The 21,117-nt window shown below is 49.4% G+C and overlaps 1 protein-coding gene across 5 annotated transcripts in view; it reads right to left on the reverse strand.

The window, feature by feature from the left end:
- Positions 1 to 21,117, reverse strand: part of CINP (cyclin dependent kinase 2 interacting protein) — a 32,156-nt gene that overhangs the window by 5,886 nt on the left and 5,153 nt on the right. For 2 of the 5 annotated variants that reach the window (XR_015721896.1, XM_087856232.1), the window contains exons 2-5: positions 14,583 to 14,751; positions 12,286 to 12,415; positions 5,810 to 5,939; positions 5,198 to 5,314 (exon numbers count right to left, since the gene is read on the reverse strand). Coding sequence is in view for 4 of the 5 variants with exons in the window: in XM_087856232.1 (XP_087712358.1) it covers positions 5,198 to 5,314; positions 5,810 to 5,939; positions 12,286 to 12,415; positions 14,583 to 14,751 (546 nt within the window). In the remaining variant the exon portion in view is untranslated. Of the gene's footprint in view, positions 1 to 4,104; positions 4,582 to 5,197; positions 5,315 to 5,809; positions 5,940 to 12,285; positions 12,416 to 14,582; positions 14,752 to 21,117 lie in introns of those variants that run through there. The other 3 variants (XM_045777191.2, XM_045777190.2, XM_087856231.1) reach the window with 3 other exon arrangements.

Genomic DNA, 21,117 nt, shown 5'->3' on the forward strand with positions numbered 1-21,117 from the left:
CCCCCACCTCATACCCCCCACCCCAGTCAGGCTCATCCACGTTGGCCTCCCCAGTGGTCACGGGAGTGGGGAGCGCTGAACCAGAAGCAAGGCCAAGGGGGAGCCTGTTTTTAATGTCCTCTGAGGCCTACATTTTAAAGAATAATGTCTATTTTCATCTAGGGAATAATAAGCACATAGTTTGAAATGCCAAAAGCCACCGGAAGGCCTGTGCCAAGCACAGGTGGCCCGACCTCAGCCCTCTGCCCCTCAGCCCCTCGGCCAAGGCGAGCACTTTCTCCCTCTTGGTGATTTAACCTCCGTGTGTCCCAAGTTATGTCCGTCTCACAGCTTTCTCGATTTATTCGTGTCCGATGGCACCGTGAGACCCGGGACATGGCTTGCACGCCTCCCGGCTCCCCCAACGAGGGTCCCTGTATCACAGGTTGGTATGGAGTCAGGATTTAACGCTCCAGGTGAGGGATGACCACTGCTCGTTGCTGAGCGTGCGGCTGTGCTGCGGACTCCGACCGCGGGAGCCGTGGTTCCTCCCGGAGAGAACCGCCTTGGGGTTGCGTTCGCTTGGCGGCTTGCTTGCTTTTCTGCCATTTGTTTTTTGTTTCTAACAAAATTATACATGCATGGAGTTTAAAGTGCCAGTTCTCTGAGACTTATTTTTTAAAGAGAAAGCAGCCCCTCCCCTTCCTGTTCTCTCCGTGTCGATTTGCTGCTCGGACCCGCGGCGCCAGGCTCGCGGGCGTCGTGTGAGCTGACGCCTCCATCACAGCACATCGTCGTCTCGCCGTTTTCCTCCAACCTCCTCCCGCGGTGGCCGCCTCCAGCTCTGGTCGCTGGCTCTTTGGCATTTCAGTCGAGGTCGTCAGGCAGCAGGCTCGTACCGTCGCGTCTCGATGTTCTAGGCTTAGGCATCACGCGCTGGCTCGGGGACGCTGGAGGCACCCGTGCCCCCCCCCATCACCGCCTCCCAGGCACTCCTGCCGACCTTCCCCTGCTCGGCTATCAGCGGGCCGCCGCCACAGGCGGCGGGGTCAGCGACTTGAGCAAGCTGGCATTGTTTCTCCCTCGTCTCCATCTCCGTCCGTCCGTTCCGCTGGAAGGAAACGGCTCAGACCGGGAAGCTCAGGCACAGTAGTGCCGGACGCCGGAGGCTGGAGCTCGTGGCGCCAGCACGGCCGGGTGAGGGCTCCCTGTGTCCCCGCCGGCGCGGGAGCCTCTGGAGCCTCTTTCATAGGCGCACGGATCCCACGCGTGGGGCTGCGCCCTCATGGCCGGAGCACCTCCCACAGGCCACCCTGTCATTTATCACCTCCTCCGGGGGTTAGGGTTTCAACACGTGAATCTGGCCGGGACTTAGGGAGACGACAGCACCTCCCAAGTGAAAACGTGAGCCGGAAGGCACTCGGGAACTCGAGTGGCTTTGCTCCAGAGGTGGCCCAGACCAGGGGGCTTCCTCACCCCTTGGGGGGGGCTTTCCCAGAGGCCTTAGGAGGCTCATCACCCTCACGTGTCCACTCCGTCTGCCTTCACGTGGGGAGCAGGACGGGCACACATAACTTTGGAGAACCAAAGTTCTCCCACACATCTCAGTCACGTGGCCACAGCTGGCGGCAAAGAAGGTTCTGAACCCTACTAAACCGGTAGCCATGCGCCAGCTAAAACTCAAACGAAGCCAAGAAGAAACACTGAAGGACCGCCAGTGGTCTCTGCCAAACCCCTTCTCCCAGAACGGTTAAAACTGCTGTGGGTCGGTCTGGAGAGGCAGGAGTAACAGCTCTAGAACAGCTTCGAACAACAGAGGTGGTCTCCTGCTCATGCAACGCGCCCCTCACAGGCTGGCAGGACGGTGCTGCCTCATCACAGCTGGGCCGGGGACCCAGCGGGGCGGCCACGTCTCAGACCCTGCCGGGGGCCCACCCAGACGGAGGGAATGGAGGAGACGGCTGTCCTTCCGTGGCCAGCACCTGCCACGTGGTCTGCCCCAGCAGCAAGGGAACCAGGAGGGCAGGCTTTCATGGGCCACAAAGGCAGGACTCTAGGAATATCTGGTGAACAGCACGGATGGCTGATCAACTTTTGGGTCACGTTATTTACCACATGTAAATGTTATCCAGAGCTGAGCCGGGCGGTATGTGGGGACTACTTTGATGCTTTTGTATACGCTTTTGTGTTTCCTGGAGAATGTTTGTTTCCCCTCTTCTTTTAGCTTTAATGGGATGTGCTTATCGTGAATTCATCCTGAAGCTCTTCCCCAGTCCTGTTCTGTTTTTATGGACTTGCCCTCTGCATACTCCTTGGCTGTCTATTTTGGCAAGATACCCAAAGGTGGAGAACCGTGGGAACCGTCTCCTAGGTTTAGAAGTCTGTCTGCTCGTAGTGAAGAGAAGGGCCATATGCACCCCAATGTTCATAGCAGCAATGTCCACAATAGCTAAATCGTGGAAGGAGCCGAGATGCCCTGCAACAGATGACTGGATTAAGAAGTTGTGGTCCATATATACAATGGAATATTACTCAGCAATCAGAAAGAATGAGTTCTCAACATTTGCTACAACATGGACGGCACTGGAGGAGATAATGCTTAGTGAAATAAGTCAAGCAGAGAAAGACAACTATCATATGATTTCTCTCATCTATGGAACATAAGAACTAGAATGATCAGTAGGGGAAGAAAGGGATAAAGAAAGGGGGGGTAATCAGAAGGGGGAATGAAACATGAGAGACTGTGGACTATGAGAAACAAACTGAGGGCCACAGAGGGGAGGGGGGTGGGGGAGTGGGATAGACCGGTGATGGGTAGTGTGGAGGGCACGTATTGCATGGTGCACTGGGTGTTATACACAACTAATGAATCATCGAGCCTTACATCGAAAACCGGGGATGTACTGTATGGTGACTAACATAATATAATAAAAAATCATTATATAAAAAAAAAAAAAAAAAAGAAGTCTGTCTGCTCTCTGGAGATTTCACTGTTGCCTCGTGAGCACAGAACTCAGCAAATTCAGCCACCAAAGGGGTCACCCTTTAATCTGATGCCTCTTCCATTTCATGAGGGATCTCTGGACCAATGCCACCGGATAATTTGTCACTTAGCTCTTTTGTGTCTGTTTGTCCTTTGCAATATCACCCCTTTCCATTAGCTCCCCTGGGCCACTTGAGTGTCTGGGTTGAGGCGTCAAGAACCCATGGAATGTCCTAGAAAGGCCTGCTCACGGTATTAAGTCGTTCACTTTTTTTTTTTTTAAAGTAAGCTCTACACCCAACGTGGGTCCTGAACTTAAAACCCGAAGATCAAGAGTCACACTCACAGACTGAGCCAGCCGGGCGCCCTGAAGAGCACTTATTTTTTAAGTACACCCGAAACATAAAACTGCCAGTGGACCTGGGGGCCTGTCCCGTCCACCTCCTCTGGCTCATGACAACAGCCAGCCGGGCAGGGCGGCCTGGAGCACAACACCCTTTCTGCCACATGCTAACCACGTGGCTTCCTGGCTGCGACACGTCTGAGGGCAGCTTTTACGGGAGTTAGATATCAGTTAAGTGCCACGGGGACAGAGGAAGGAGATACTAAGAAATGCTGCCTTTCGGTGCTTTTGAGGTGTCAGTCTGCACAGCGAGGTAGGCTCACTTTCCCCCGAACCGAATCCCTGTCGCGCACAGTCTTTATTGGAATAGTTTCTCTCTTCCCGTTTCTGGGACGCTGAGCTTCAGTCAGATGAAGCGATGTCCCGTGTCCCGTGTCCCAGTCATGCTGTAGCATGAAGTTCCTTACATTTCTGTCTCTGGGAAGCAAATGGCAGGCTAGAGCCCCCAGGATTTGGTTGCAAATGTTGTCAGATCTAGCACTTGTGCCTGAACAATCACGTGGCCTGTCACATCTCAGTCTGCAGATACAGGCCGTGTTTGTGGGTAGTTTTCATGATGCCAGTCTTCATTATTCAGTTAACTCTGGTATTCTAAACATTCGTTGTAATTACAAAACTAATGAGGTATCATAAATATTTAAGTAATAGATAGGTATAAAGTAAAAATACGAAACCAGGCGTTTTCTACATAAGTGTTATATAAATACAGCTAATTTACAAAAACAAGATCACTCCATCATTCTGTTGAGGAACTCCTTTATTTCATGTAGAAGTCCTCTGGGGTGACAGGTTCACAACAGGTGCAGGTGACGCTGTGCAGCGGACAGCTCCCACCAGCACGGTGTCTGGAGAGGCCACGGGGAGCTGCTGAAGTGATCCAGTCTGGAAGACACTCAGGTCAGTGGGTGGCCACACCGCAGCGCTGAGTCTTACATGAGACTGTCCACCATGGGAGCCACAGAGGTAGCCGGTGGTCCAGAGCCTGGGGGCTCAGGTGAGGCTGTGCCGGGAGGTCACAATGCCCGGTGCCCCGTTTCGAGCAGCATACTTTCCAGCAGCAGCTTGCTGTCGGTCTCCACATAGGGCTGGTGCAGCCACATGGACAAGTAGCTCAGGGCGAGGTCGCGGTCTGCGGCGTGTGCAAGCTCCTCCGTGACCGTGCGCTTCAGGAGAAGCTCCTTCCGGTACATGTCGGACAGCTTGCGGGAGACCTCATCTGCAACAGACGTCTCCCTTTAGTAGCACGAATTCACAGAGCCGCTCCTGCCTGCGGTGGGGCGCCACCCTGAAGCGCTCCATGACAACTGGACTCAGCCATAGCGCGGCTGAAGAAGGACCAGGTGGTATGGATCACTCTGGCTCGTGCAGATCAGCCGGATTAGACGGCATGACAGTGTCTTGAAATTAATAAGTAAGTACAGCCTTCTCCGCTCAACTCTTCAGTCCCGAGATGATTATAAACAGTAGAGTCACCTCAAACCGACAATATTCCAGTAACACATTCCATCAAATGGCTTTACCCTTTTCTTCCTTATTTAAAAGTGAGGTCTCAAATTGGCATCAAATAGCTAGGCCCTTCTTTTGAACTAACAGAAGCTAAAGGTAACTGAGGGGCGCCCGGGTGGCTCAGCCGGTTAAGCATCCAACTCTTGATTTCAGCTGAGGTCACGATCTCAGGGGCTCGATGTCAGGCTCTGGAGTCAGCAGGGAGTTTGCTTCTCTCTCTCTCCCTCTGCTTCTCCCCCTGCTCTCACGTGCATGCTCGCTTTCTCTCTAAAATAAATAAATCTTAAAAAAAAAAAAAAAGGTAATCCTGATCTTGTAGAACTTACTTAAGTAAATGGATTCCATGTTCCCAGTACTCTTCTTCTGAGGGCTTGGCTGAAATGACCTCAGTTTATCTTTCTTTTTCAATTCCGGGCTTGAACTCATAACCCTGAGATCGAGATCTGAGCTGAAATCAGAGTCAGATGTTTAACCGCCTGAGCCACCCCGCTGCCCCAAAACCTATCTTTCTGAAAAAGAAAAAAAATTCTGCCTCTGCAGAGGAGGTGGAATTCACTCTACCCATTTTTTTTTTAAGGTAATTTATTTTTTTTATTAAGTAAGCTCCATGCCCAACGTGGGGCTGAAACTCACGACCCCAAGATCGAGAGCTGCTGGCTCTATGGACTGAGCCAGCTGGGCGCCCCGACCACTTGGTTTTAAAGGATAATAAGGGCACCTTGCTTCCTGTGTCTCGAATTACATTTAATATTCTTTGCTGATTATTAGAGCCAAGAAGAAAGGCCCATTTTAAGATGCCCCTCAATCCCCTTCCCTTCCAATGGATCCTCACGAATTGAATTTCAAAGCCTGTCAGCTTCTTCAACTACCAGATCTAAAGAACGCAAATGCTCTCATAATTTCTACTCCTGAGAATCGATGCAGAGAGAACTACTCACAGAAATGGGTTGTGGGCCATGTGTGAAACAGGGGAGGCCGAGGCCTCCCGTCCGCACAACGGTAGTTCTCTAGCTCACAAACCCCCTTGGTGGTCGAGGACAGCTTTTCCATTTTCATCTGTATTTTGGCCTAAAAAGATATTAATTGGGAATATGAGAACCTTATTGGAAATCCACTCCAGTCTCAGATTCAGTAACTGTAAGGTTTCGAAGCTAAGAGGGAGAAGTCTGTTGAGACCGGAAGTCCAATACCAACACTGTTCCCTCCACACGCAGTGCATTTCCAGGGAGACAGAGGCAGACAGTGGCTACGATCTCATTCATTTGCATTACCTCAGAAATAACCCCTGGGTTTCCAGGGCTGGAAAGAGAAAGCTTGCTGAGTCCAGCTTCCCTAAGATTTCCGAAGGCGCTAATTTCTTAGCCCCACAGACCTGGAGCAATCGCAAGGCAGGCTCTGCTTTTACGGAATGAGAGGAGGAAGGGTATTAAATGAGTTCATTGCTAACTTTAATAAAAATTAACTAGCTGCCTCTGAGTTTGCTGAAACCTTGAGGCTCGGTTTCCTTGTCTGTAAAACGGTAGTCATGAAAGGCAGCCCTCCACACTTCACACAGGACGTGGGGAGAACGGAGGTGACGACGCCTCAGGGTAGGGTGAGCTCTGCGGGAGGCCCGCGAACCCTGCAGGGCACACGGCACCATGCCCGCTGCGGAGAGGAGCCAGCACGGCCCGCTCCGACGAAGTGCTTCCGTGGCGGTGAGAAGGACTAAGTACTCCTGAGGTACCTAGTTGGAGCTATAGAGGGTTTGTTAAATAAAGGGGCCAAGTAAGATTTCAGATTTAAGCAGCACAGACCCATTAAGACATTTCTAACCCCTACGTATACTTAACCCATGCACACGGGGGTTAAAGAGAGATCTATAAACTGTCAAAATCTGAATTCCTTACACTCGGTCCTTCAGCCACTTTCCAATTACGCCAGATGTGGGCACCAAGGTTAGCTAACATTGATTTTTAAGGGACTACACTCCTTTCCCCAATCTTTTTCGGTTCGATGTTTCACTTGGCCCAACCCCAAGAGGTAGGACTCAGCATTTCTGTAATACAGCCGGGCCAATTCTCAGGGCTGCTGATCTAGGGAAGGTCAAAGCCAGTACCCCACACCATGCTTCCTGACCCTACGTCTCTCAGCATGCCATCCCATGTTCTCTGCGTCCTGCCACCTAATTCAAAGAAAACCTTATAAATGATCAGTAGAACAAGGAAAATCCTGGAGGCCTGACACAGGCCTGCGGTGCCAAGTACAACTTGCTCATCAGCAGAGCCCAAGGTTATGCCCAGTGGGCAGCCCTGAACCCACAGGGGATGAATGGCGGCCCACACTCCCAGCTCACCCTCAGTATGCCTCCTCCCCAGACCAAACTGCAAAATGTTCATCCAGGTTGGGGAAAGAGGTGCCCCAAAGCCCCCTGCCAAGGTCAAGTTCATTAGAGACACTTAAAGCCAAGTCTGGGAAACCATTCTCTCTAAAAGCTGGAAAACAAGAAAATGATAATATGAAAAGCCTTATAACATCAACTTTTGGTTTTGAACATAGAATGAGAACTTGTTTCCAAACCACTTCAACAAAGAATAAATTCTTTGGAGCAGAGGATTTCAGTGCCTGACGGCGGCACCCAGATCTTGGTTTCTAAAACCATCCTCCAGTAAGAGTAACCAAGGCTCCTTGGAGAAATGGCTGATCCGAGGCAGGAAATACACAGGATGGGCCTAGAACATCTTGTAATGCTAGAAAGTAAGGAAGTGTTAAAAAAAAAAACCCAAAAGCAAAACTCACACTGATGGAAGCATGTCCAAGGGACATAGGAGCCAACGGAGCTCATAATGGCCAAAGCAGGAACAATTGGAGGAACAAAATACAGCGGTACTGGATTATATACAACCCGAAGTGGGGAACACACAGCCAGGAGTCCGCGCTGCCAGCAATGCACGGCCCAGTAACGCACGGGTGGGGGAAGACAGACATAAGCTCGGCACACACTCCGCCCTCAAGGCGGTGGGACAGGACTTCCCACTCCTCCAGCACGGGCTGTGCGGACAGCGGGAAAGGAGTACCTTTTACAGAGAAACCTGACAACAGGTCAAGGTCAGGTCCAGCCAGGTGGTCAAGGTCAACACCCAGAGTGATACGGCGTGGTCACAGTCCACGCCTTTGACAGGATGTGATGAGACCTCGTCTCTGCGGCCTCCCCCGAAAAACCCACAAGCCCGGCCAAATCATGAGAAAGTCATCAGACAGAGCCCAAGTGAGGGACAGCTGCAAAATGCCTGACCCATCCTCAAAACTGTCACTGTTATAAAAAAAAAAGGGATGTCTGTGAGGCTGTGGCGGCCACGAGGAGCCTGAGCAGACATGATGACTACATTCACTGTGGGGTCCAGGGTGGAGAGAGGGCATGAGGGAGAAAGGAAGGAAATGTGACTAGACTACAGCCTTCTTTCAATAGCAGCATATCAATACTGGCCCACAAATTACGACAAACGTGGCATACGTGTTTGTGATACATAGGACAGTAATGTCTGAAATGGGGTGCAGGCTGGGGATAGTTTACGCGCACTCTCCGTGCTACCTGCTCAACCTTCCTGTGTATCAGACACTATCCTAAAAACTCAAGTGTTCATAAAATATGCAGAGAATAAATTCACTGGAGCAGGATACAGTGGCTTGGGGAGACCGTAGAGACCAGGGCACCTGCATCTTCCCAGAGCCACTGGGCCGTGGCATTAGAAACCCTGTGCCACACGATTCGTGCTGTCTTCCAACTTGGGTTACTAGCCTCGGGCCCATGTGCCTCTCCCTCCCACTCATACGTGCCTTTGAAAGAAATGAAACTTCCCTTCTTAGGAAAAAGGGAGTCAGCCCCAGGCTCAAAGACTTTTGGCAGGGAAGCAATATTCAGCTAATGTGTGTATAACGTGATTTTAATTGTATGACAGAAAAATGTTAAGTAAATAACAAGATGGGATTAATACAAATCGTGAGGTAGCCCCAAGAATGGATGAAACGTGTGTACACCGATGCAGTCCCACAGGAGTTAATTCCTCCGTGATCTTTGTGATAAACCCACCGGGTAATCATCCAGCCTTTTGGGGGCACATTTCCTGCCATGGGCCACACCAGCTCTCTGGGAGCTCCTTCCAGCTCCGGACAGGACTTGCCACACTGTTCTCTGGTGGGAGCCAAAGTTTCTGCCAGTACCAGCGGCCTCACTTGTCCCCTCAGAGGCCTCAGAAAACCAGTGGACCATTTCCTGTTCTTGGGACAGCCTTTTGGCTGTGATGGCGGCTGTTTTGCCTACTGGTTCCCCCTTTTCTGAGCTAAATCTCCAGTTCCTCTAATTACTTCCCTCTGACAAGGCCTGTCCCCCTCAGGTCCCCACGCTGTCTGTGTTGATGGGTGGGGCCATCATTTTGTTGGCTGTCATCGACACAGCCCAGGCTTTATCTGAAGATCTTGGGAACTCTGCTGACCAGAGCATACGGTCACCTACAATCCAGTGGCTACTTTCCCCGGCCTACCTCACCCTGGGCCTGTGCTCTGGGTCAGAGGGACCAAGGACAGGTGCCCCACGTTTCCTCTGCTGCTGCTCAGTCCATCAAGCCTGCTGGCTGGGTTTTCTGGACTTTGACTCTCCCTGCTAACATCTTCCCACGCTGTCCCTCCTCAGTGCAGGTCAGTGGGGCTGAGGAAGGAGTCCCAGGGTACCAGCCTGCCACTTAAGAACGGGGAGAACCTAGGACAGACATGCAAAACCAATCAATCACTCCTGGCGTGCCTGAAATGAAATGCACACCCCCTCTTCCCCGTCAGCCTACCCTCTGAAACTTTTCCCTGATGGGCCTACGTCCACAGTTACAAATGAGAACGTGTGAGCTACCAAGAGCCAAGTGACATTTAGAAACAAAATCCTTTCAGACTTTTTTACATTTTATAAAAGTCACATGAGTATGTGTTGAAAATGTTTCTCATTCTAACAGAGCTTTGAGATTCTGTGACAGGCTTTACCCTGGAAGGCAGCAAAGGATGAAGAGGCCCTGACGGGAGGTGGAGGCCCGTCAGAACCACGCACAGTGAGGCAGCGAGGGCTGGGGAGCAGTGCGCTGAGCTCTGCGTGTGTTAGCTTCTGGCTATTCAAATTATTTTAATACTGGAACTCAGCCACCCGGTTTCTTTTCTTTTAGGAAAATATGTGCACCTGCTTTTTTGTTCAAACAAAAGTATATATTTTTAAAAGATTTATTTATTTATTGGGGGGGGAGAGAGAGGGAGGGAGAGAACGCACATGGGGGAGAGGCAGAGGGAGATAGAGAATCTTAAGCAGACTCCACCCTGAGCGTGGAGCTGGACATGGGGCTTGATCTCACGACCCTGAGATCATGACCTGAGCCAAAACCAAGAGTTGGTTGCTTAACCAACTGTGTCACACAAGTGCCCAAAACAAAACTATTTGCCATGATCAAATGGGTTAATTTGGGAAAAAGAAAACAAAACAACTGGGCAGTTTTCCATAACTTAGATTTGTCAATTTTAGTCGCTTCTTTGGCCCGTGTCCACTCCCTGCTGGCCAGGAGCTCCGTGTCCAGACCTTGCCTGCCAGAGACACAGTCACGAACGTGGAGACAAATGAAGAAAGTGGATCTCACGTGGCCCACACCCTTTATTCTCCTTCTTTCCTGTGTATGGGGGTCAACTCGAAGTCGCTGACACCTGTCTTGTTACCTGCTCGAGCAGCACACGGAGCGCAAATGCTTCTCACCACAGCACAACCCCAAGACAAAGGGAAGGCAGAGCACAAAACAGGATGATTACAAAAACCTTATCGCTTATTTAGAGGAGACTGTTTGCTATTTAGCCCCATAGGCACTCTAAATATCCCAAAGACAGTACTGATTTCGATCATAAAGAAAAGGGCAAATTACTAATATGTCCTCAACCACTTATTTTCTCATTTTAGTGTTTCTGAAACCACAATGCATCTTACAGTTAATGTGATGTTGTAAAGGGTAGGTTGGGGCACCTGGGTGGCTCAGTCAGTTAAGCATCTGACTCTTGATCTCAGCTCAGGTCTTGATCTCATGGTTGTGAGGTCAGGCCCTGCATTGGGCTCAACGCTGGGCATGGAGCCTACTTTAAAAAAAAAAAAAAGGGTAGTGTTTCTTTCCTGGAAAATTCTTTTAAACCAATAGTCAGCTTTAACATAGCTGGAATCCTAAATTTGAACAAGTGGTATCCTGAAGAAATACAATTACACCTCACATAGTCTGTTTAACAGACAAGAAATCATATTAAATATCAGAAACATTTCCATCAGAAAAGGTTAAAAGGTAAAGATTTTCTATGTTCATGGGTAAGTTTTAGCTACCCAAGTTCGAGTATGTGCCCAGCAAAGAGATGAGGAGCTAAGTCTATGTTTGGTGGCAGGTGCAGTGAGTACTGCAACCAGGTCATTAGTTCATTAGACATTGAGAACATCTCTCGTGTGCTAGACCAGGGCCCACAGGCCAAATCCAGCCCACACGCTATGTTGGTATGGTCCAGCAGCTCAGACTGGGTTTCACCTTCTGAAATGGTTCAAAGAAAATGTAAAAAGAATATTCTACAGCACATGAAAATTACATGATATTAAAATTTCAGTGTCCATAAATAAAGTTTTATTGGAACACAGCCACGCTGACAGAAACCTGAACTACATCCATTTGGACATCCCGTGACAGGAACCAGAACTACCCCCTCAAGCAATGACAACTGCCCCGGGGCCAGCAAGACCCTGCGTGACTCCCCCGACGACCACGATCGACCTTTTACCGCCCACCTGCACGTACCCACCAAGATTCATCCCACATTCTCCTTACGTAAACCTGCACATCTTTCCAGCACTTTGGATATGGTCTTTGAGACGCTAGTCCACTGTCCTCCCAATGTCAGCCTCACTGAAATAAACTCCTTTCTTGTGTCCCCACCACTCACCTCTCTGCCTGTGGATTTTGTCAGCGGTGAGCGGCCTTGGCCTGGTGTGTTTGGGACCCCAGAGCCAGGTGCTCGTCCACTCCTGCACCCCAGCGATGATGCCATTCACTTCTGTATCATCGCTGGCTTGCTACACGGTGGAGCCGCATGGTGACAAGGCACGGTAGGTGCCACAAAGCCCAAAATATTTACTACGTGGAGCCCTCAGAGGGGGTGAGATGGACCCAGACATCACAGGGGGCAGAAAGAACAAAGGTCTAGGACAGCATCCTGGGGAGCATCGAGATTTAGGGGGCAAGTGGAGGAGGCTGAGGAGGAAAAGGCAAGTGTCTGGGGGAGAGTGTCTCCCACAGTGTCGACACCTGCTGAGTGCCGAGAAAGTCCCAAGTACATCCCCGGGGTTCAGTGACTGCGAGCACAGGTGGCCAGGGGCTCCGGATCTCACCAAAGCATCGAAGGTGGTCTGCAGCTCCTCGCACAGCATCTCTAGCTCCTTGCTATATTCTGGAAGCGTCTTGTCTGCACCTTCCCTGGAAGCTGGGCTGCTGCCCTGTAACTCTGTCTCATCTTCACTGCTGGACAAAATGGAAAAGAGTGGGAACAAAGTTCATTATGGAAGACCCTAGAAAGAGCAATTTCCACACAACGGTGTCAGGCATTTGGCCCAGGTGTTACTTCGTGTAGTTGTAACATATGATTGCTTATTATTTACAAGCACAATGAACACGTCCACCAGCTCTGCACCAGAGGGGGTCAGCTGGAGGCAGCCCCGTAGCGTCCTTGGTCTGGGGCTCCGTGCTGGGCATACAAAGATGAACGAGACGTGACCATTTCCCCAGAGTTCACCGTCCGGGAATTGTGCGGTAAGCAAAGCCTGTGGCCTGTGGGGCATGAAATTAATCTAGCGTGGTCACATGTTAGGGAAAAACTGAACATAAAAAGAGAACAGACAGTATCAGAGAGCTCCTTATGCAGGCAGGCGAAGAACTGTCTCTTGCTGAACGGGCCTCGGCAGGGAGAGGCAGCAGAGGGCCAGTGGCACGTGATGTGCGGCGGGAACAGGCCAGAACCGGAGGCAGCAGTGGACACTCTCGACTCTGGCTTATGGACAATGACATAGGAACACAGAATGGTAACTTTGAGAATAAGAAACTATACCTACAGGAAAGTGTGAAGAATAATGAAGCGAACCTTCCAATCAGAATTGGCAACCGCTAACAGGTTTTCTCAGGACTCCTTTGTCTTTTTTAAAGAAATTGCTAAGGGTAGGGGGCGGGGGGGTACCTGGGTGGCTCAGTCAGTTAAGCATCTGCTTTTGGCTCAGGTCATAACCCTGGGGTCCTGGGATTGAGCCCCATGTCGGGCTCCCAGCTCAGCAGGGAGTCTGCTTCTCCCTCTCTCTACCCCTCCCCCAGCTTGTGCTCTCTCTCTCTCTCTTTCAAATAAATAAATAATTAAAACACCTTAAAAAAAGAAATTGCTAAGGAAAAATACTCTCCATCCCCCACCTTACTTCAGACACCCGGTCACCAAAGGTAGGAAGTGGGTTTCTCCACACCAAGCAAATCTCACAGTGTGGCCAGCAGCAGGGTGTCCCACACGTCAACTCTACGCAGACACTACCTACCAGAGACAGCCTCCGATCCCACAGGTCAATGTTCGGCCCCACAGGACTGCCCCGCTCAACTCCAGACACTACCTGCAAGTCCAAGGTGTTGGCTGTGCTTCTGACCAACGGGCTGTGAATAAGAGGTTCCCACGAGCTGCCCTCCTGGATTTGAAGGATTTGCTGGAGCAGCTTGCAGAACTGAGGAAAATGGTTAACTTACCAGATCGCTGGTTTATTAGAAAGGATATGAAAGGATACGAAGGAACAGCCAGATGAAGAGGTACGTAGGGCAAGGTGTGGAAGGGTCCTGAGCACAGGGGATTGGGTCCCTGTGCAGTTTGGGGCCACACTTCCAGCAGGGAGAGGTGTTATTGTTCACCAAACCAGAAGCTCTCCAAACCCCATCCTTTTGGGTTTTTATAGAGGCTTCATTATGTAGGTATGATTGATTAAGTCATTGGCCATTGGTGACTGATTCAACCTCCAGCCCCTCTCCCCTCCCTGAGAGGTGGGGTGAGGGGGAGAGCTGAAAGTGCATGGTCTCTAATCCCCTGCTTGGTTCCCATGGGGCTTTCCAGAAGTCACCTCCTTAGCATGAACTCAGGGGTGGCTGGAAGGGACATGGTATGAATAACAGGACCCTCCGTTCACCTAGATCATTCTGGGGACAAAAGACCAAATATCAGAGCAGAGGACGCTCCTCGTGCTCTTATCCATTGGGAAGTCAGAAGGGTTTAGGAGCTGTAGGCCAGGAACACGGAGGGAGACTAAAGAAAAAGCTCTATCAATGCCAACAGCACAGAAACAAAGTACAACGTTGTGAAATCGAAGTCCTACTGTACCCATCCTAAAGGTGCAAGCTTTACGACTGGGCCCGTGTCCTTCCAGTCCATTTTTCTAATTCTATATACAGACATAACCATGAACAATAGGTAGCATAATTTTGTATTTAAAATGGACATATACAGTTTATACTTGTACACATCATTTTACCACTTGCTCTTCTTCTCAATATAATGTAATTTACGCATGAGGATAAAGACTACCATTTCCACGCTAAGACCCCCAGGAGGCTTACGCCTGATCACTGCGGGTGCAGGGCTTAGAGCACGAGGAACTCTATACGTACTTACCATAACCTGATTTTCAGGTTGGCAATACTATTCGCAGTAGCAAAACCTGTGTCGTTGAGGGTTTCCCATTTCAGGATTAAATTATGCCAATCAGCTGCATTGTCCTTAATTTTTCTCGCGCTGACAGATAAGACAGGTTTTCTGGGCGTTGTACTTCCAACAGTGTTTGCTGATAGGGAGTCAAAGAAACATAATGATTATGAAATTTCTGAAAATAAATAAAAGGAACCTCATTTAAAATGGAGCTGAAAGGGCAGCTCTCACGCACACATGACTTGCTGCGGCCTGCACAGTCCGCAGGAAGGAGGAGGATAAGAATTATTATGACACGGGAGGACATTTTTCATGTAGGAATTTCATTTCCTGCTTTTAAGAAAAAGAAGAGCGCTCCCCGCTACAGCGACGATGCACCAACCACCACTTGCAGCCGATGAGAAACCACTACAACCTCAAACTCTTGTTCTTCTCCACAGAACATGTGTTCAACACCTCCCCACTTCCCCCTAAAACCTAATCAAAGTTGACCTTCCCTTTGTCTCTTCCGACTTGCCTGCCATTCATCATAGCAAATTGTCCTGAATTGCAATGCCTCTGTGATTCCTGAATAAACTCATTTTTTAAAAAGATTTTATTCATTTATTTGACAGAGAGACAGCAAGAGAGGGAACACAAGCAGGCGGAGTGGGAGAGGGAGAAGTAGGCTTCCCGCTAGGCAGGGAGCCCAGTGCCGGGCTCGATCCCAGGACCCGGGATCATGACCTGAGCTGAAGGCAGACGCTTAACCAACTGAGCCACCCAGGCGCCCCTAAACTCATTTTTTTACTTAGAGATGTTCTTTGTTCTGTTTATTTTGTAAAAAGATTTTATTTATTTATTTGAGAGAGAGCAAGAAGAGAGCACAAGCAGGGGGAGCAGCAGAGGGAGAGGGAGAAGCAGGCTCCCTGCTGAGCAGAGAGCCTGATACGGGACTCGATCCCAGGAACCTGGGATCATGACCTGAGCCGAAGGCAGATGCTTAACCAACTGAGCCACCCAGGCGCCCCAAACTCATTTTTTTACTTAGAGATGTTCTTTGTTCTGTTTATTTTTTAAAAAGATTTTATTTATTTATTTGAGAGAGAGCAAGCAAGAGAGCACAAGCAGGGGGAGCAGCAGAGGGAGAGGGAGAAGTAGGCTCCCTGCTGAGCAGAGAGCCTGATACGGGACTCGATCCCAGGAACCTGGGATCATGACCTGAGCCGAAGGCAGATGCTTAACCGACTGAGCCACCCAGGCGCCCCTCTTTGCTCTGTTTAAAGTTGACATTACTTGGTGGTCAGAGTGGGATCCGAAGGAGAGGACTCCAGGGGACGACGACCCTCAGGCCTGAGCAAGGTGTCCTCGTGGAGCCTTTGTGCTCACCCCTTTGGAGACTCTCTCAGATTTTGAGCCCTCCCTTTGGTGGAGCGCCCGACTTTACTCAGGATCTGTTTAAAGTACTCGCTTATTTTCTGAACCTCAGATTTTGAGTAATGGGATTTTGATTCTCTACACTCTCTCAGGAGGGTCTTCCTTCTGGGACCCCATCTGGTTTTATGTTTAAAAGCTATGGTCCTGGGGGCGCCTGGGTGGCACAGCGGTTAAGCATCTGCCTTCGGCTCAGGGCGTGATCCCGGCGTTATGGGATCGAGCCCCACATCAGGCTCCTCTGCTAGGAGCCTGCTTCTTCCTCTCCCACTCCCCCTGCTGTGGTCCCTCTCTCGCTGGCTGTCTTTATCTCTGTCAAATGAATAAATAAAATCTTTAAAAAAAAAAAAAAAAAAGCTATGGTCCTGGGGCACCTGGGTGGGTCAGTCGGTTAGGCGTCTGCCTTTGGTTCAGGTCATGATCCCAGGGTCCCAGGATTGAGTCCCGCTTCGGGCTCCCCACTCAGAGGGAGTCTGCTTCTCCCTCTGCCCCTCCCCCTTCTCGTACTCTCCTTCTCTCTCCCTCTCTCAAATAAATAAATCTTTAAAAGGAATAAATAAAAGATATTTTTTAAAAAGCTATGGTCCCTCCTCATGTGCATTATTATTTACTTATTTATTTGTATTCAAGGATAGTAGCACACAGTGTTATATTGGTTTCAGGTGTTCAACATAGTGATTCAACACTTCCATACGTGGCCAGTGCTCATCACAAGTGTTCCTTCACCCTCATCACCTGTTCCCCCACCTCCCCCCATAACCATCGATGTGTTCTCTATAGTTAAGTCTTTTTTGTTCCTTTTTTGTTGCTTCTTAAATTACACATATGCATGGAATCATATGGTATTTATTTTTCTCTGACTGACTTATAAAGAACTTATGCAATCTAACACCAAAAAAACAATAATCCAATCAAAAAATGGACAGAGGACCTGAATAGACATTTTTCCAAAGAAGACAAACAGATGGCCAACAGACACAGGAAGAGATGCTCAACATCACCGGTCATCAGGGAAATGCCAATCAAAACTGATGTGGGAAACAGAAGCAAAAGAAAAATTATTGAATTTCCTTACTACTTACGACCCATTGACAAGCCCTTAAAATAGGCCGAGTGACATTCCTCCAGGAACTCAGCTGCCTCAATGCTAACACCTCGCTAAGGGCAAAAGGCAACCTTAGCCTGACCCCCTCCCCTGAGGATCCTGTAAGTCTACTTTAAATAAAAATTCCTGCAGAAATTTTTTTTATCTCTAAACCCGAGATACATGTTGGCAATCAGCCCCCAAGCATATGGCCCACCGGTATACATCTGAAGGGTCTCAGGACTAAGGTTTTATTAGACGGTAATAAATGACGTTTTCCCAACAACAGCTAGCCCCCTCGAGGTCCTGGAAACCTTGCTTCCAAAATTCTTTAGACTTATGCTCTCCCAAACCCCCTCCCAACTTGAAAGTATATAATGGGCCACTCCTCACGACCCCTGTGCAACTTTCTGCCCATGGGTCCTGTCCCTGTGCTTTAATAAAACCACTTTTTTGCACCAAAGATGTTTCAAGAATTCTTTCTTGGCCATTGGCTTCCAACCCTAACGTCTTTCCTACATTAAAAACCACAATGAGATATCACCTCACACTTGTCAGAATGGCTAGTATGGAAAAAGACAAGAGGGGCGCCGAGGTGGCTCAGTCAGTTAAGCGTCTGCCTTTGGCTCAGGTCATGATCCCAGGGTCCTGGGATCGAGCCCCACATCTGGCTCCCTTCTCAGTGGAGAGTCTGCTTCTCCCTTTCCCTCTGCCCCTTCCCCTGCTCATGCTTGCTCTCTTTCTTTCTCTCTCTCAAATAAATAAAAAATTTTAAAAAATGAAAGAGAAGACAAGAAATAACAGGCGTTGATGAGGATGTGGAGAAAAAGGAATCCTCGTGAACTGTTGGTGGGAACACATTTTGACTAAATGGACCAACTTAACCAGAGATGAGTAAACTTCAATGGCCATTATGGGGAACTCTCGACCCCCCCCCAAACTTTCCTCAGAACCTAATTAGAAAGCTCTGACTCTAAAATTAAACAGACTCCATGGGATGCCCAATTTAATGGGTACCTGGAAGTTTCTAAACAGATTCAGGACTCTCAAGTCACCTCTTTATCAAATACTGATCCCCAAATTAATCAAGCAACAAACAATCAGAAGAAGACAAAAATCTGAGGCCTCTTGCTCCCCTCCTGTCCTCTTGGTCTCAGGGCGCACAACTGCCATCTTACGCAAAGCCCACCACCACCTTCCCCTTTCCCTCCCGCAGGGCCCCACTTCCTTTATACCCTGCACTTCCTCATTCGATCCTCTCTCTGAACAACCTTCCCTTCCTTTCCCCAAACCATTAAAACCTGTCCCATTAAAGTCAGACCCTCTGAGGATCCCAATGCCAAACCCTGATTTCTTGGGTGCCCTGGACTACAGGTGAATTAGGAGCTATAGTCAAAGACTTTCCCAAAGTGAGATTTGGGAGTCTCAGATTTGCTGAGTAATTTAAGATGGTGATTCAAACTTATCAACTGGGTTTCTCAGATTCACATCCGCTATTGCACATGCTTGCTGTCGAGGGCCCATCCCAGCACTGGATGAACTCTGCCACTCGGATAATCCTGGTGAGAGAAGACGTCAAAGGCCTCCATCCTGGCCTCAGTCAGTACTTCCTAAATGACTAAGTTCTTCTTTTTAGCTTATCTCTTAACTCAGGCAAAAGAGCCAACTGGCAAAGCATCCCATGAGGGGAACCAAAACTGCCCCCTCAAGCAACAAGGGCTGTGCTGAACCAGCAAGACCCCTCCCTCGTGACTGACCCCCCGAGACCAGACCTTTGCTGCCCCCTGCACGCACCCACCCACCTTCGTCCCATATTCTCCTTCTATAAACCTAGAAGTATCTTCAGCATTTTGGAGATGGTCTTTGAGAAGCTAGTCCCCTGTCCTCCCGGTGTCGGCCTCACTGAAATAAACTCCTTTCTTGTGCCCCCACCACTCACCTCTCTGCCTGTGGATTTTGTCAGCGGTGAGTGGCCAAGCCTGGTGTGTTTGGGACCCCAGAGCCAGGTGCTCGTGCACTCCTGCACGCCGGCTACATGGAGAGAGCTCTAGAACCACAGATGGGGTACTATCCCCTGACTTGCTATATGATCGAGCTCCTGCAGGTGCTAAATGACTTTACCAGGCAATTCCTAGAGCTTTCCCACAGCCTGTTGAACGTACTAAGATTCAGGCTTGTACCCAGAAGCCCGACGAACCCGTGCATGATTATTATAGTTGGCTCCTAATTATTGTTTGTATTGTTTGTTTGTTTGTTTAAGAGAGAGAGAAAGAATCTTAAGCAGGCTCCACGCTCAGCACAAACCCGATGCAGGGCTTGATCTCATGACCCTGAGATCGTGACCAGAGCCAAAATCAAAAGTTGGATGCTTAACCAACTGAGCCACCCAGGTGTTCCTCCAAATTGTTTTTAAAGAAAATTCTGGTCTTCCTTTAAACACTAAATCTACTTGGGTAGCCTTGAACTCTGTGTTCATTACTGGGCGGATCTTCTAGTTAAAAGGACCAGGATGAGGGGCTCCTGGGTGGCTCAGCTGGTTACGCATCTGACTTCCACTCAGGTCATGATCTCAGGGTCCTGGAATAGAGCCCTGAAGCAGACTCCCTGTGCAGCAGGGGGTCTGCTTCTCCCTCTGCCCCCCACTCACGCTCTCTCTCTCTCAAACAAATAAATAAAACCTTAAAAAAAAAAACCTTAATAAATCCCCCTGCCCTTGGCCATCCCAATTAGCAACTTCCCTTTTTCCCATTTATATATGAAAAGGTAGGGAATTCCCTGAGGTTACTCACCCCAAACACCGGGATTACCATCGACCCCATAGGGCATTACAGCCAACAACACACCATGTGGCACCAGGGACCTTGCCTCAGAGCCATTCCTGCCACCACCCTTTCGGCTAAGGGCAGCGAGGAGACAGTCCTGGGACCCCTGTAGCCATCCCCGTGCCCTGTGCAGTAGAGGTCCTCCTGAACACCCACCACACTCCAGCCAGTCGTCTTCCTCCTACGAAATCCTCTTCCTAACTACTCCTCCCAGAACTCCTTGCTGCAGTCACCTCCCTGCTCATGCCTGACTCAGATCCCTCCTGACTCCCTCCGCGATGACTTACAGCCTCAGATGACGCTGACTTCTCATGGTTCTCGGATGGTTTTTATTTAAGAGGTGGAAATGGTGAATGTTGTGCTGGATATGCACTTGCAACTCCCTCTGAAGGAATGAGTGATACCTTTACCTTTGGCCACCTCACCCCAACAAGCTGAGCTGTACACTCCCACACGGTGGGCACGCTCACCAAGGGCACAAATGCCGACATTTACGCTACCAGCACATATGCCTTAGGAGTGGCTCACAATTTTGTAATGTTATGGAAACAATGTGGCTTCCTACTTTTAGCAGGGAGAAATTAATTTTATTTTATTTTACTTATTTTATTATTTTTTTATTTTCTAAAGATTTTATTTATTTGAGAGAGAGAGGGAAGGGGGTGGAGAGAACAAGCTGGGGGCAGGGGAAGAGACAGAGGGAGAGGGAGAAGCAGACTCCCCGCTGAGCAAGGAGCCTGATGCAGGATTCGATCCCAGGACCCTGGGATCATGACCTGAGCTGAAGGCAGACATTTAACTGACTGAGCCACCCAGGCACCCAGCAGGGAAAAAATTTTAAATTGGTCTTCTGTCCAAAATTTATTAGGTAGTATACTCCTATCAGCTGCTCTGGCTATTATTATTATTATTTCTATTAGAGAGAAAGAGCATGAAGGGGCCCGAGTTGGGTTCCATGCTGGGTGTGGAGCCTGCTTGAGATTCTCTCCTCCCTCCCCCACTGCTTGTGTGCATGCACTCGTTCTCTCTCTCTAAAAAAAAAAATAGAAGGAGAAGGAGAAGAAGAAGAGAGGTTGAAGTAAGAGTCTCCGGCAGGACTGGACTCCTGCAGGGTTTGATCTCATGACCTGGAGAGCATGACCTGAGCCAAAACCAAGAGTTGGATGCCCAACCGACTGAGCCA

This window comes from Ursus americanus, chromosome 26 (genome assembly GCF_024610735.1).
Source record: "Ursus americanus isolate L20-20 chromosome 26, mUrsAme1.1.p, whole genome shotgun sequence".
NCBI lineage: Eukaryota > Metazoa > Chordata > Mammalia > Carnivora > Ursidae > Ursus > Ursus americanus.